At 47.8% G+C, this 14,329-nt stretch overlaps 1 protein-coding gene across 1 annotated transcript in view; it reads right to left on the reverse strand.

The window, feature by feature from the left end:
- Positions 1 to 774: 774 nt before the first annotated feature.
- zfhx3b (zinc finger homeobox 3b) overlaps positions 775 to 14,329 on the reverse strand; it is a 129,247-nt gene continuing 115,692 nt past the window's right edge. The window contains exons 10-11 of the mRNA XM_086174731.1: positions 8,323 to 13,839; positions 775 to 7,818 (exon numbers count right to left, since the gene is read on the reverse strand). Of these exons, the coding sequence (XP_086030857.1) occupies positions 6,089 to 7,818; positions 8,323 to 13,839 (7,247 nt within the window). The 3' untranslated portion in view covers positions 775 to 6,088. The remainder of the gene's footprint in view (positions 7,819 to 8,322; positions 13,840 to 14,329) is intronic.

Below are 14,329 nucleotides of genomic sequence, written 5' to 3' on the forward strand. Positions count from 1 at the left end.
ATCCTCCCGTCGTCCAAAATCATGCAGGAGGTTCATTGGAGACCCCGTATCATCATATCAATGAGAGGTTGTATGTCTCAATATGTAGCCTTGGGATGGACCTGCGATCGGTCAAGGGGGGGGGTCCCCGCTTCTCGTCCAATGACAGCTGGGATTGACTCCTGCCCCCCATGCAACTCTGAATGCAGGATAAGGGGTGCAGGTAATGAATGAATACTTTGCAACGGTAAAGTGCACTTGAACCATTCTGGCTCGGTAGGTTTCATTCGACTCGGCCTTTCAAATCCAAGCTAGTATAAAGAGCTACAGATCTCGGCCGTTGGACCTCAGGTGTTGAATGGATCAGACGCCGACTTCTGACTGAGAGATGGGTTGAAATTGGGCAATTTTAGCAACGCATATGTTTAAACTCATTAATATTTCATTGGTAGGAATGTAGCCGGACGATTCCTGCGGGGCCTGTCGAGAGTGGAGTCGTTGTCGGGATCGACAGGACGACCTGCCGCTTCGTCAATCCTTCTCATCATGAGCCGGCTTTGACTCAAAGGAACCTCGAGTTGCTTCGGACGGTCTGGTCGGCGCCTTGCGTGGCACTTCTGCCGCTGCCGGTACACACCGGGTTAGTGTGTGTGTGTGTGAATGCGATCTGGTGTAGAGCACTCAATTAGCAATTGACACGTCGCCCGACTGTTAAGACGGATATTCAGAAAAGGATCCGCTCGCCGGGAGAGATCGAATCCACCGCCGCCGAAAAACGGACCCAAACCAAAGACGTTTTATGCTCATACGTTTTTTTTTTTTGTGTTTTTTTTTTCTTTTTGTTTTTTTTTTAATGTATCACAATGAGCAAGAAACATACTTGATGAAATATTTTCAAAGGAGTATATTCAATTACCATCTACAATCAACTTAACTAGGACAACAAGGTTTCTGTGACAAAAAAGCTTCTTTAAAAGTCTGAAGTTCCATGTGGTTTTATGTCGGTTAGTTTCCATGTCATTTGGTACAGGTTGGAAATCTTCATCATATAATTACAGTAACAAAAAAGCTAACAAGACTACAGTATAGAAAAGACATCAAGAACAACATTTTTGGTTTAACTTGCTCTTTTTTGTACATTGCAAGGCTGTTTTTTTTTGTTTTTTTTTTTTGTTTTCTTTTGTTTTCCCCCAAACCTCCCGGAGCCTCGTACGAGGAGTAAGTCAAGGAAGGAAAAAAAAAAGGGAGAGACAGAACAAGAGAGAGAGAGAGAAAAAGAGAGAGAGTTAGAGAGAGAGAGAGAGAGAGAGAGAGAGGGAAATTAAAAGCATTAAAAATAAAAACCATTGTGGCACCAGAAGTCACAAAAGGAACAGAGAGCTCCCAGTTGCAGTTCATCTTTGACGTCGGAGCTGACGGTTGTTTGGTTGTTAGTTTGGTTGTTAATTTTGGTTAATACGCTTTCTTTTTTTTTTTTTTCTTTTTGTTTTTTTCTTATAAGTGTATAACTGCCCCTCCAGGAGCGGCAGCCTCGTGAGCCCGCCTCCCCCCCTCCCCCCCCCGTCCCCCCTGTGGGACCCTCCAACCACCCCACCCTTCCTCCACCTCCTCCGATTCTGCAGTCAGGAGAAAAGAGAGGGGGGGGAGGCCGGACTGGAGAGCCTCGCTCGTCGGACCAGAGACGAGCGTGGAGGAAATGAAACAGGTAGCAACGCGCGCTGGGAGAAATGAGGCCAGCGTCTCTGTCCGTCCCCGTCCTGGAATTCGGAAAACGTCCGTCAGAGAGCAGGTCTGGAGGAGGAGGAGGAGGAGGAGGAGGAGGCAGCTGGGGCCACTTAAGAGTCAGTTCTCTCCCTTGTCTCGTGTCCATGGGTTCCAGAGTCCCTTCCGGTGGCGGAGGTGGCGGCGACCGAATAAGGAGACGGTTTTTAAAGCTGCGTTGGGCCCGACTTTTTGGCTCCCGGGCCGAGTTTTGGTTGTGCCGCGGCCTCACCGCGTCCCCCAAAGCTTCCCAGAGTCTTTTTTTTTTTCTAAATTCTTTTCTTTTCGGTTCTTCTTCTTCTTCTTCACAACCCCCCCCCCCCCCAAAAAAAAACAACAAACCCAAAAAAAAAGAAAAGGAAAGAAAGGAAAAAGCTGATGTCTTGATTTAAATATATCTATATCTGTATACAGGAACACGCTCGTCTTCACAGTGGGCCGAAGATGATTTCTACAGCAAAAAGCCTTGTCTTTGTCTCTCTCTTTGCAAATGTCCTTTAAAATCAAGTATCCCAATGTCAGTTTGCGGATCCAGACGTCCACAGTAGCCTTTTGTGCCGTAATAAAATATACACTTATCTGGGGGCACAACTTTCCTTTTTTTTTTTTTCCTTTTTTTTGTGTTTTTTCTGTTTTTTTTTTTTTTTTGTTTCAACTGCATAAAGCTTTTGGCCACATTCTTAAATTCGATCAAAGTAAAAACTGCTCAGTGCTTTGCTTTTCACTTCTACCGGCGCCTTCGTTTCCACGTTTTGATCTTTTTTTTTTTTTTTTAATCGAATTTCGAGTGTCCGTCACCCCGGTTTTGTGGCTCCATTTCTGGAAAAATGAAAAAAAAAAAGGCAAACAGGGAAAGGTTTTGAATTGATGCTGGCTCTTATTTTAAAACACGCACGCACACACACACACACACACATACAAATGTACACACACAATCTTACACAGTCCATGCTGGCCCCTGCAGAAACCTTGTCTTGTATGACAGAGAGAGAGCCGGAGAAAAGATGACACTTTAGAAAGCGAAAACATCACTGTCCACGTTTTGACGACGGAGACACGGTTCTTGTGTTTGCCGATTCCAGGGACTCGAAATTCAAATTTCACGCGAAAGTTAATTTATGATTTAAACAAAATAAAAATATAATAATAAATGATGAAACAAAAAAAAGACATGTCTGACACTGTCTTAGAGAATCAAAATAGAGTAAAACATTTTACTGCACGACTCGGGAATTCCCAAAAAATGACAGCTTTTGTGAACAATTGAACAGCGGAGTGTTTACGAACGCCGGGACAAACAAGTAGTTCTTCACAGATTTAAATAAGGGTTTTGTGGGAAAATATAAATCTTAGTTGTGGCGGGCGGGGGTCGGGGTGGGGCGCACATCCGTTTCCGGACGCGGGGGCGAAGCGGGCGACTCCTTTGGACGTGACGCTTTCCTTTTTCTGAAAACCGAAGGAACGCCTCCGAGAACCTCCTCCCGACCAGAAGCGACGCTTTGGAATGAAGGCATCCCTTTTCCCGGACCTTGAATCTACGCAGAGGAGTGGCTCCACCCTGCTTAGACAAAGGTCGCGCCATTATCGAATTGGCGTGGGGGCGGGGGAGTCGGGGGGGAACCGAACCTCGAACAAAAAGCCAAATTTTCCTTCTGAGAAGTGTTTCTAAACCTAAAAGATGACTCCGTACCAGATGTGTTCCATACACTTTTTGGTAACCACGACGACTGAATTGGTTTGTGACCAGAGCCCCGGACCGGGTGAGCGGTCGGGTCTCTCCTAGCCGTGTTCCATGCAGGCACACAATGACTTTGCTTAGCAACCAAAACCAAAAAGAAGTACACAACAGTTTACAGTCACTTGGAAAATGAGGGGAAAATTTATAGCCATTGAATGAAAATGGATCGGTCTTCGTCGGAGACTAATCCGTTTCCATCACAGGAATGCACTGTTTTTTTTTTTATTAGTATTTAAAAAAAAAAAAAGATAGATAGATCATTGGCTTTAAACATTGGTCTGTTCCAAAAAAAAAAAGAAAAAAAAAGAAAATCAGCAAAATGTCCTTTGGAACATTTATTCACAGTCTTCAAAAGTTCCGTTTTTGCAACAATTAACAACAAAAAAAAAAGATTAAAAAAAAAAAGTGTTGCAGAGGCAGGAAATGGATTTATTGTGTTTTTAGTTAAAGCTTCGCCAAAAAGCAAAATGAGCATGCATCTAGGTTTTTCTTTTTTTCTTCAAAATTCTACATTAGCAGCAAAATGTACGTCCTCCAAGGCCAGACCCCCAAAACGCTTCCTTCACAAGATGGACATTTGAACGTGACCCAAAGGTCAAAGAAAGAGAACGGATCCATACCTCTATCTTACAAACTGCGATGGCTCTGTAACGGCGCTACTCCACAATGCACGGGACGAGGGCCCTTGTATTTATGTTTTTGGTTTTTGGTTTTTGTCCTTTACGTAAAAAAGCCACCCGTTCGCTCACGGGGGGAGCCTTAACGGTAGCTCAGATGCATTCGCCTCTATCTTTTAAAACTTTGTCTTCTCTCCTCTAAAAACAGCAACAAATCATCAAGTATAAAGAAGCCTCTTCTCTTTATGCACCAATGGTGAAAAGTGTTTATTCTTTGGATTCTTCTTTTTGTCTTAAAGCGTGAGAATTATTATTATTAGTATTCTTTTTTTCATCCATGAGAAAGATGTGGAAACGAAAAGAAAAACAAACAAAATTTCAAAAAAAAAAAAAAAAAAAAAAAAAAAAAAAGGAAAAAGTAGCCACACTACATGACGAAGGAAAGAACCTGCTTTGTGGAGAACATACAGGAGAGCAGAGGGGAAACCAGGAGAAGAACAACCGGGAGTCAGACGGTGAGAAGTGCACAAAGGTGACCAAAGGAAAAGACATTAAATAGAATAGAATTAACATTTCGAACGTCTCACCCGGGATCATTTGGTTTTCGGCCGGTTCGTCACCCGCCAAATCACATACACACACGCACACACTCGCACACGCGCGCGTTTTTTCTGATAATTTGAAGAGGATCCTGCCTTGTCGGGAGAGGCGTCCGGAGGGCCGAACGTCTCTCGCGTGGAGCCGAGAGTAAGACAGAATTAGGGTCGGATAAAATCGCGTGTCCGTAATCTAGTCTATGGGAATGACCGAGACAACATCCAGTGAAGCGTCTTAAACTTGGACCATACAAAAAGCTAAATGTACACTTGTATTTTTTTTTTGTTTTCAACCTATCGTACTTTTTAAAGTCATTTCCAATGCAACGATCTACTCGACACCAAAAATGTTCATATCTATTATAAATACAGACGTTTGTTTTTTTCCTTTTTTTTTCCTTTTTTGTTTTTTTAATCAATTTTTCTTTTTTTTTTTTCCTCTCAGTCGCCCGCTCTCATGTCTGCGATGCTCTCCTCGTTTGGGATTTAATTGGACCGTGATTCTTCCCCATTTAAGTGTAGTCTAAGTTAAAAATCTGCAGATAATTTGCCCTTTTTTCTTCTTTTTTTTTTTTTTTAAATGCCCAGAAAAATGCCATATTCAAATTTCACTCAACTCAAAAAAAAAAAAAAAATCTTAAAGAAACATGCTCATCTCTTCTTGCAAAACAAAAAAAAAGAAAAAGGTTTGAAACATGAATTTCTGTAACAGAAGAAAAAGAAAGGAAAAGAAAATCTGTGACCTATTGACCTGAGAATAAAATAGACATTACATTATTATTTTACTTTTGCAAGCCATTGGTATCTGAATGCTTAAATAGCAAGAAAACGGATAGACTATTCTCCCATACAGTACATACTGGCTTTTCTCTGACTGTGCTATTAAGTATAAATTATTACAAAACAAAAAAAAAAAAAGGACATGTTGTTGACTAATTTCTTCAAAAGGGTTCTTGGGCCGTGTGTCAACTTTGAGGCAGTCTATTTCCGTACAGTACACCGTCCCTCTACCGTCATCTGCAACAAACCTGCAGCCGCCTTCTCTATCTTCGCGTGTCAGTATGAGTGTATTTCAGCCGAGTCATAACGAAACAACAGCGACAACATAAACCGACGGGAAGGAAAACGAAAACCAGCATGTTGATATGGGAAAACAATCCACTAACATTTCAATTTTTGGTTACAAGCTTTGGAATTGCAGTTAGTCTTTACACATCTTTTTTTTTTTTTTTTTGAAATTGGTTTGTATACTTTTAATGTTTTTAACATCATTGCTGCTTTTTGTCTTTTTTTTTTTTCATTTGTGATTTTTTTTTGTCTTTTCTGTTGTTGTTTTTTTTTGTGGGGGGTTTTTTGTATATTTTTTTTTTAAATAGTGTCCATCACTGAAAGCTCTTTTACAATCTGATGGAGTCTGTTCCTACACTAGCAAGAGTACTACTACAACTACTACTGTCTTTGACAAAGCCAGGCTGCTGCGGCTCCTCCGCCGTCCTGCCCGGCCTGTTAGCTGACTTCTGACTGCTGTCAGAGTCTGACTCGTCTGTAAAGACGTCTGTTGGTATCGAGGTCTGAACTCCTGAGGTGCTCAATGAACTTGAGGTAACCGTTGAAGGTGAGGACACTGGTGGAAACGAGGAGGAAGAAGAGGAGGGACTGGCATTGGGCTTCCCAGCTAAAGCTCTGGAGAATGGGGCCTGGGGCCAGGGTTTGCTGGCAGCTGTGGTGTTGAGTGGGAGAGCAGAGGAGGAGCAGAGGGGTGAGGACACAGTAGAGGATGGCATGGTGGCTGATGTTGTTTGCGGGGGAGGGGGGCTGCTGATGGGATGAGTGGCAGACTGAGAGGTAGATGCGGTGTTAGGATTGGGGAAGCAGGCTGAAGAGTGAGGTAATAAACTAGTCGCGTGCTCTTTGGCATTTCTGGCTGATCGCTTGATTGTTCTGTGTTTGTGCAATGCCGATTCCAGATGCTGACCGAGTGCTTTCTCCCCATCCAACGTAGTGTCGCAAGCCATGCAGTCGTAGAGACTTCCGGCCCCTGCGCCTACGCCGCCGGGGACACGCAGCAACATCTCTTGCAGGTTTGCCACAGACTGACCGAAAAAACAGTTAGATTTAAGGTGGGCCACAGCCGCTTCTTCCTTGGTGAAAACTGCTTGACACTTGCGGCATGCCAGTTTGTACTGCACCTTGGGGACAATGAACTGGTCTAAAAGGGGGTCCGCTGCTTTGCCATCCAACTCGTTCTGCTCGGAGGGTACCTTATTACTCGACGAAGAGGTGGACATGAGGGGGTCGCTATGGGGGTTGCCCTTTTCCTCCTCTGTTTTCACCGGATCTTTGGCAGATTCTTTACGATCCCCCAAAGACTGAGGGGGGATTTGGGATTGGCTCACCTTAGGTTGCTGGATCTGTTGAAGCTGCCGCTGCTGCTGCTGTAGTGCTTCCTGCAAGCTCTGCTGATATTGCTGGTAATGCTGCAGCAGGGACCCTGGGGACAGGCCCATCAGTGCTTGTGACAATGCTGGGTTGTAAGGGAAGAGGCTCTCCATGCCATACATCGGCTGCAAGTAGCCTCCTTGGAGAGCCCCGGGGATCTGCGGGGTGTAGTACGGGGAAAAGCCGGGCATGAAATAGGGCAAGAACTGGTTTGTGAGTAGAGCTGTGGGATCTGATGCCAAAGCAGCCTGCAGGGCCTGAAGTTGGGCGGGGTCGACCACGTACTCCATACCGGGCGTAGGCATAGAAGTGGCGGGGACAGCTGCGTCTGGTTTTTCCTTCTTCGCGCTGGCGGCAGAAGTGGAAGGGGCTGGGGTGCTTCCAGTTGACGACGGGGTCGGGGGTTTCTCCGCCTTTTCCTTGGCTTTCTCTTTTTCTCTTGCTCGCTCGCCGTCGCGTTCTTTGGGCGCCTCGGGCCGGGAGCTGGACTGGGCGGTCGAGGACGTGGAGGTGGAAGTGGAGGTGGGGCTCGGGTGGGACACCGATGTGTTCGTCTGTGCCGGGCTGGTTGCGGCGAGAGACGAAGATGAAGGAGGCTTGTTGGGCAGTCCGGACGTGGGTAGGCTCGGCGAAGGAACACTGGCACCAGTCATATTCAGGAGGTTCGAAGGTTTCGGAGGAGTTAAAGCTGGATTTTCATCAAATACGAAAACAAACAAGAACGATCAGGTTAATGCCTTTGGGCAAACATACGGAGATACGACATTGCAGATTATGCGATTGGGACAAAAACACAGGAGACTATGTTACGGTGCATGCGGTGGAGAGATTTGTGACACAAGATGTAGGAATGATTTGTTTGTGTAATCTTCTGCGGTCATTTGCTTTGTGATTAATCGAGTCACTAAGGATAGCTTTTCGGCGTACGGCACATATCCGAGGTGGCCTCTGCTGACATTCCATGCAATGTATTTTCCAATGTATGAGTACATTTGTCAGGCTGAGAGTAAATGATTTTAACAAACATCCAAATATGTTATCCTGCTCTAGCTGAGTTTCAGTAAAAGTATCAGAAATATCAATGTGCGCCAAACCCAAAGACAAAGCTTTGCTTTTTTTCTTCCACTATATCTGTTGCAGTTCATTCAGAAAGAAACATTGCATTTTCTCTGAATTCTGGGTGATGACAAACCTGAATTAGATGAGTTAAAGCTGGAAAGCGAGGGGCTTCCGACCCCCGGCAAAAGGACAGGTGGAATGCCTTGCAGATTCTGATAGGCTGACTGGAGATTCAGCGCCTGCATTGCAGGGTTATCGTACAGCCCCTGCTGCTGCATTGCCTGCTGCTGTGCCAGGCCTAAAACTTCGTTGGCCTTTTTAATTCGGTCCATTTCTTGCTGGGCCATGAGCTGGCGGACAGTGGCTGGGTCAAAGTATTCTTTTTCCTTATCGATCTGGCTGCCAATTGTGTCTTTTACCTTGGAGATGTGTTGCTGGGAGAATATGTGATCGCGAACGGAGAGGCGGGCGCTGTATTTGACGCCGCACAAAGTGCATTCCGTTTTCGGCCCCTCGTAAGTTGTCTGATTTATTCCAAAGTGCTTGGCCATGTTGAGCTTTGCCTTCTTCTCCTTGGCACGGGCATTCTGAAACCATACCTGAACGACTCTCTTTGGAAGTCCGATGTCATTGCCAAGCACCTCACATTCCAGCATAGTGGGAGTCCTGTAGTCATTAAAGCAGGATTTCAACACTTTAAGCTGGAGGTTAGTCATCTGGGTTCGGAAGCGCTTTTGGCCGGGACGATCTCCGCTGTCGATGCTCCTGCTACCCGAAGCTCCCGGACTTGGCGAGCAAGGGTCAGCCAGGCTGGATGTCTCACTGTGGTCAATTATATTTTCGTTTTCATAGTCCTTAGCATAATAACTCGTTGCGGGGCTTACCAGTCCGGAGGACATTTGATCATCGTTTTCAAGGATGGGGACCGCGCTCCCGGACTTGGCCAGGTAATCGCTGCTACTTTGGCTGTGTTTCGCATCAGCGCTGTCGTTATCGGCGTTGGCCTCATCACCCGTGGTTGTATCTGTAATAGCGGTGTTCACAGACGAGCAGTCGTCGTTGTCGAGTTTGTTCTGATCGAAGCTGAGGTTTACCGAGGACACGGCTGCGCCCTCGTAGTCTTCCATTCCCTCGACCTTGATGGACGAAGGGCTCAGCAGAGCCCTGGGAGAGAGATCCAATCCTCTGTTCACCGGCGACATGGAAGAGCTCTGCCCGTCGCTGTTCGAGGGGGCCATTGGGGGGTAGCCTGACGTCTCCAGGGTGTCCATTTTTATTTGCATCCCCTCCGGTTCGGGTAGCATACCGGTAAGGGTTAAATTGTAGCCGGCGCGTTTTGCCTCGTGCCAGTGACGAGAGCGGATGTGAGCTTCCAGCGCAGTTTTCGCTTTGAAAAGGGCTCGGCAAAAAGGGCACCTGCGATGAGCTTGAGCGGGCCCCACGGCTCTGAACTGGCCCTTTCTCTCCCGAGCTCTGGTGTTCTGAAACCAGACCTGCACCACTCTCTTTTTCAATCCGACCTCGTGCGCGATGTGGTCGAGCATTTTGCGCGTCGGATTGGAATCCAGCAAATACTTCTGATAAAGGATCTCGAGCTGCTCGGGCGTGATGGTGGTCCTGAGGCGCTTGTCTCTCTGCGGCTCCTCTCCGCTATTTGTGCTGTCGTTCTCTCCCGGGCTCGTGCCGGCTTTCTCCTCCAACTTCCTCTTCAAGGAGTTCATGGTGGAGGTGGGGGTGGACGGAGAGGTGGCTGAGCTGTTGGGAATCTGTGGCATTGCCCCGGAGAGCAACTGACTTGCCAGGAGAGGATTGCTGGGATCAAAAAGCATGAAAGGCATGTCGATCGGTCGGTCGAGAAACTGTGGGTGGATGAATTGATTTTGTACAGAGAGGAAGTGCAACTGCTGGTGCTCCTGCCAGTGCTCGAAGGAGGGGAAGCCAATCTTGCACTGCTCACACTGGTACGGGATCATCTGCTGTGTCAGTTGTTGCGAAGCGGAGCTCAGGTGCGCGCTGAGGCTCATGTGGGAGCCTTGAGACGAGGCCTGGCTGGTCTGGGGGGCCGATGGACCGCACTGCTGTTGGTGCTGGGAGAACGAGGGAGACGTGTGTTTGATGGGCTTGGAAATACTTTGAATCTTCTCCTCCCTCTGCGGCCTGTGGTGTTGCGCCTCAGACTGGGCTTGATGTACAACTTCCTGCTTAATAGAGGTTTGATTTTCTCGCGGATCGGCTGACATTTCTGGCAGCTGCTTGGACTTCGTATCGTGGAGGTTCGAGGTGGTTGCTGGTGACGCCTCCTCTTTATCGGTGGACGGGAGGTGGGAGAATGCCGAGTTGGAGGGTGGAAGGGGGCAAAGACTCGAAGAGGTGGGCATCGGAGTGTGACAGGAAGACCCGGAGGGAGTGTAACATTCGTGAGACAGATCCAATGAATCCTCATTTTGGCTGTCATACTGTCCATCCTCATCTTCATCTTTGTAACACAGCTTCTTTTGGTGTTTTATTAGGTCAAATATACGCTGGAAAACCAGACTGCATTTCTTGCACTGGTAATTTAGATTCGAGGTACGAATATAACGATCGTTTGACAACTCTCGCCTCTCGCCGTCTTTGGCACCTTCGCCCTGGTTCTCGTAATTCTTCCTCGCCTTCTGCCGAGCGTTTTGGAACCACACGACGATAACACGAGTGGGAAGACTCAGAAGGTTAGACAGCTGCTCGAATTCGTCGTCTTTGGGATAAGCGTTGGCGTCAAAGAAGTCTTGCAGGATTCGTAGCTGATAGTCAGTAAACCTGGTTCGGGAGGATCTCTTGCTCCCGTATAAATCGTGCTTCTGAGGTTCGGGGGAAGGCGGCTTCGAGTCAATTTTCGTGTCCTCGAGGGTGGTCGTCGGGGGGTTGTTGAAATTGTACGGCGAATCCTTGTTGCGCTGTCGCTCTTTGAAAAGGGTGTTTCTGAACCAGTGCTTTATGACTTTTTGCTGCAGCCCCGACTTGTCCGCCATCTCTTTGATCTGCTCTTCGTTAGGTGAGTTGTTAATGTCGAAGTACTGCCGCAGGACCCTGAGCTGGTCATCTGTGATTCGCGTGCGCGGCCTCTTGTTCTGCTGCTGCTGTAGCATGGCTGGTGTGAGCTGCTGCTGATAGAGCTGCGCCAAGTCCGAGGCCAGGCTCGGTTCGACAGACGGCAACTGAGGAGGCAGCTGCGTGGGCAAGGACTGGAGGGACATGGGCTGCATCATCAGCGGCGAGAAGAGGGGCAAATCCATTGGCATGGGTATCTGCGCCATGGAAACGGGCGGCTGCGGTGCGGGTACCGTCGGCGGCGTGAGCGAAGCGGCAGAAACGGGAATATTTGGCGTGGGCGCTCTTTGGGGCGGAGGGGGAGGCGGAGGCGGGGGAGGAGGCGGCGGGGGAACGGGAGCAGCCTCTGGTGTCGGGGGTCTCAGTGGATACAGTTTATCATAATGCTCTCTGTATTCTTTGGCAAATCTCTCGAGGGAGCGGAATGGAAAGAAGGCCTGGTGGATATGCTCCTGGTGACTCTTCAGAATCAGTATATTTGAAAACAGCTTGCCACAGGCCTCACATTCCAGCTTCTCTAATCCCTCGATGGGGTCCACCACTCTCGTAATCCCACCAGGACCACTTGATCCTGTATGTCCAGCTGTCTTTTTCTGAGCTTTCTGTTTGTTTTCGTTGTACTGAATCACTAGCTCGAACCCGAAATTTTCAAGCAGGGCTTTGGTTGCGTTTCCCCGAGCATCCGAAGCGATCCTGGGCGGAGGTAAGCCAGTATCGTGGTTTATAGTTATCGAAATGTGCTGAATGTCCTTCTTTTCTTTCAGCCTGCTGTCTGTTGAATCTTTGATGACATAGTCCTCATTTTTTTCAGGTGTGTCCTTCTCCCTTTGTGTTTCCCTGTCTTTCTCAGCCTGAGAAAAGGATGCCTTCTGCTTCTTTTCGACCTGCTGGAGAAGTGATGCACTCTGCTGCAGCAATGCCATCTGCTGCCCCTGAGTATGCTGCTGTTGTTGTTGCTGCTGCTGCTGTTGCTGCTGCTGCTGCTGTTGTTGTTGATGCTGCTGAAGGTGGTGGTGCATCAGTTGCTGCTGCAAGCAGCTCTGCTGGGCCTGTTGGGCTGAGTTTTTTAGATCTTCCAATAACGAGGACGTGGAGGATCCAGTTAGGCCAAGTGCGGAGTTGCTGATGCTGATGTCTGGGTTCAGCTGAAATTCTGCTCCCGGTATGTAGAAAGGAAAAAGTAACTGCTGCTGTTGCAGGGGGAGGAGTGCATCGGTTGTCATCGGGAAGTGCTGCAGAAGTGCTGGGTTGAAAAGTTGCGACTGTAATAGGGCAGCCTGCTGCTGGAGCTCTTGCTGAAGCTGGGCTTGAGCTTGAGCCTGAGCCAATTGCTGTTGTTGTTGAAGCTGCTGCTGCCCCCTCGCCGACAGCATATCTGAAAATTTGGCCTTCTTTATTTCATGGTTCTCGGATGGGGAGGAATGGCAGCTCACCGAGGAGTTACCCAGGTTGTCGATGTTGTGACTCTGGGCCATGTGGTTTCCCCCAAGGATACTCTGAGTTGTTTGAGACCCGGAGGAACTGTGGTTGGTAGAGTTTGCGGTGGAGTTAGCCGGGGTCGGACTAGATGTCGAAGTGCTGTTGCTGGAGCCTCCGCCAGTAACACTGGCAGAGCTTGTAATCCCTCCTGCAGCTTCAAGTTTGGCTGCTCTAGCTTTGGTTTGGTGTAGGACAGAGCGCATGTGAATCTCCAATGTGGAACTCTGGCTGTACGCCACATTACAAGTGCTACACTTGAACGGCTTGTTGTCGGGGCTGCTGGTAGGCTCAGGCTGACCGGTGGTGGACTCCTGAAGGGCCCTCTTCACCTTGTGCAGGTGCGAGACAGAATTGTAGTGAACCAGGAGAATGTTTTTCTGCGTAAAAGACTCCTTGCATACAGTGCATTTGAAAGGGCGAGATGGATCTAAAAACTTCTCCATCGTAAAGTTGGGGCCTTTTCTGAATGGCAAAGCACGCTTAGGCTCAGACCCTGAATCCTCCAGCAGCGAGCCGGAGTCGCTGCCCGTCGGGCTTTGTTTTTCCTCTGGATCGCTGTCGTCTCCCTCTTTGTCATCTTCTCCCAGACTCCCATGCTCTTCACCAAGGGACGGGTCGCCCATCACCATAATGTCGCCATTCATCAACAAGCCCCCGTAAAGCTGCTGGATATCAGCTTCGCTCAGCTCCAGGTGACTGGTTTCTAAATGTTTCTTCAAGGCTTGTAGTGTTCTAAAGCTTCGCTGGCAGAGGCAGCACATGGTAGCAGCTCTGATCACGTGGTACTGCGAATGCAGCTGCAGTTTCTCTACAGTCTTGAAGGCCAGGCTGCACTGGTTGCACCGGTACTTGTAGACATGGCGATCCGAAACAGGCAACTGGGGCCTTTTGTTGTGAACCTCATTGAAGTGCATCTGGAGGGAGTTGGAGGACTTGAATACTTGATTGCAGCCTTTCTTCCAGCACAGAAACCCGGCCGTGTCGTCCCGCTCTCTCTCTTGTTGATCTTCCAGAGGTGACTTTTGAACATCTGCTATATCTGTGGGAAGGGACATTCCCTGCTCCAGATCAGCATCTGATGCATCTGTGAGATAAGATAGAAAGATAGATAGACTGTAGCGTACTGTAGCGTTTCAGTCAGGGAAAACAACCGATTGACGGTAAAACATCCGTTCAATAAGCAATAGCTGTTGTTGGCCACAGCCATGCCACACAAGGCTGCAATACAGCAAACTGTTCCCGCTCAAATCCAAGTAAAAAAAAAACAGAATTCCTTGCACCCCAAAACACACCGAAAAATTCCCAGCAACCCCAAAATCGCACAGAAAACAAGCATCAACATCAACCCCGACATTCGTGACTCGCCACAATACAGATAATAAATCGGATACTGATGGCACAACGCTGCAAATATCGCTTTACTTCACGCCTAAATGAATAATGCTATAGTAAATGTCTGAATGTGCTTTCTGTCCATAATATACTTGTTTGCTTTGTTTTCAACACGGGAAGAAGATTTCAAGAAATAAGACATTGCTGTTTCTCCACAGTCTTGAAGTCTTGGCACTTTCACA

Source organism: Fistularia commersonii, chromosome 27, assembly GCF_037954325.1.
Source record: "Fistularia commersonii isolate RoL2024-O1a breed Wild chromosome 27, RoL_Fcom_v1.0, whole genome shotgun sequence".
NCBI lineage: Eukaryota > Metazoa > Chordata > Actinopteri > Syngnathiformes > Fistulariidae > Fistularia > Fistularia commersonii.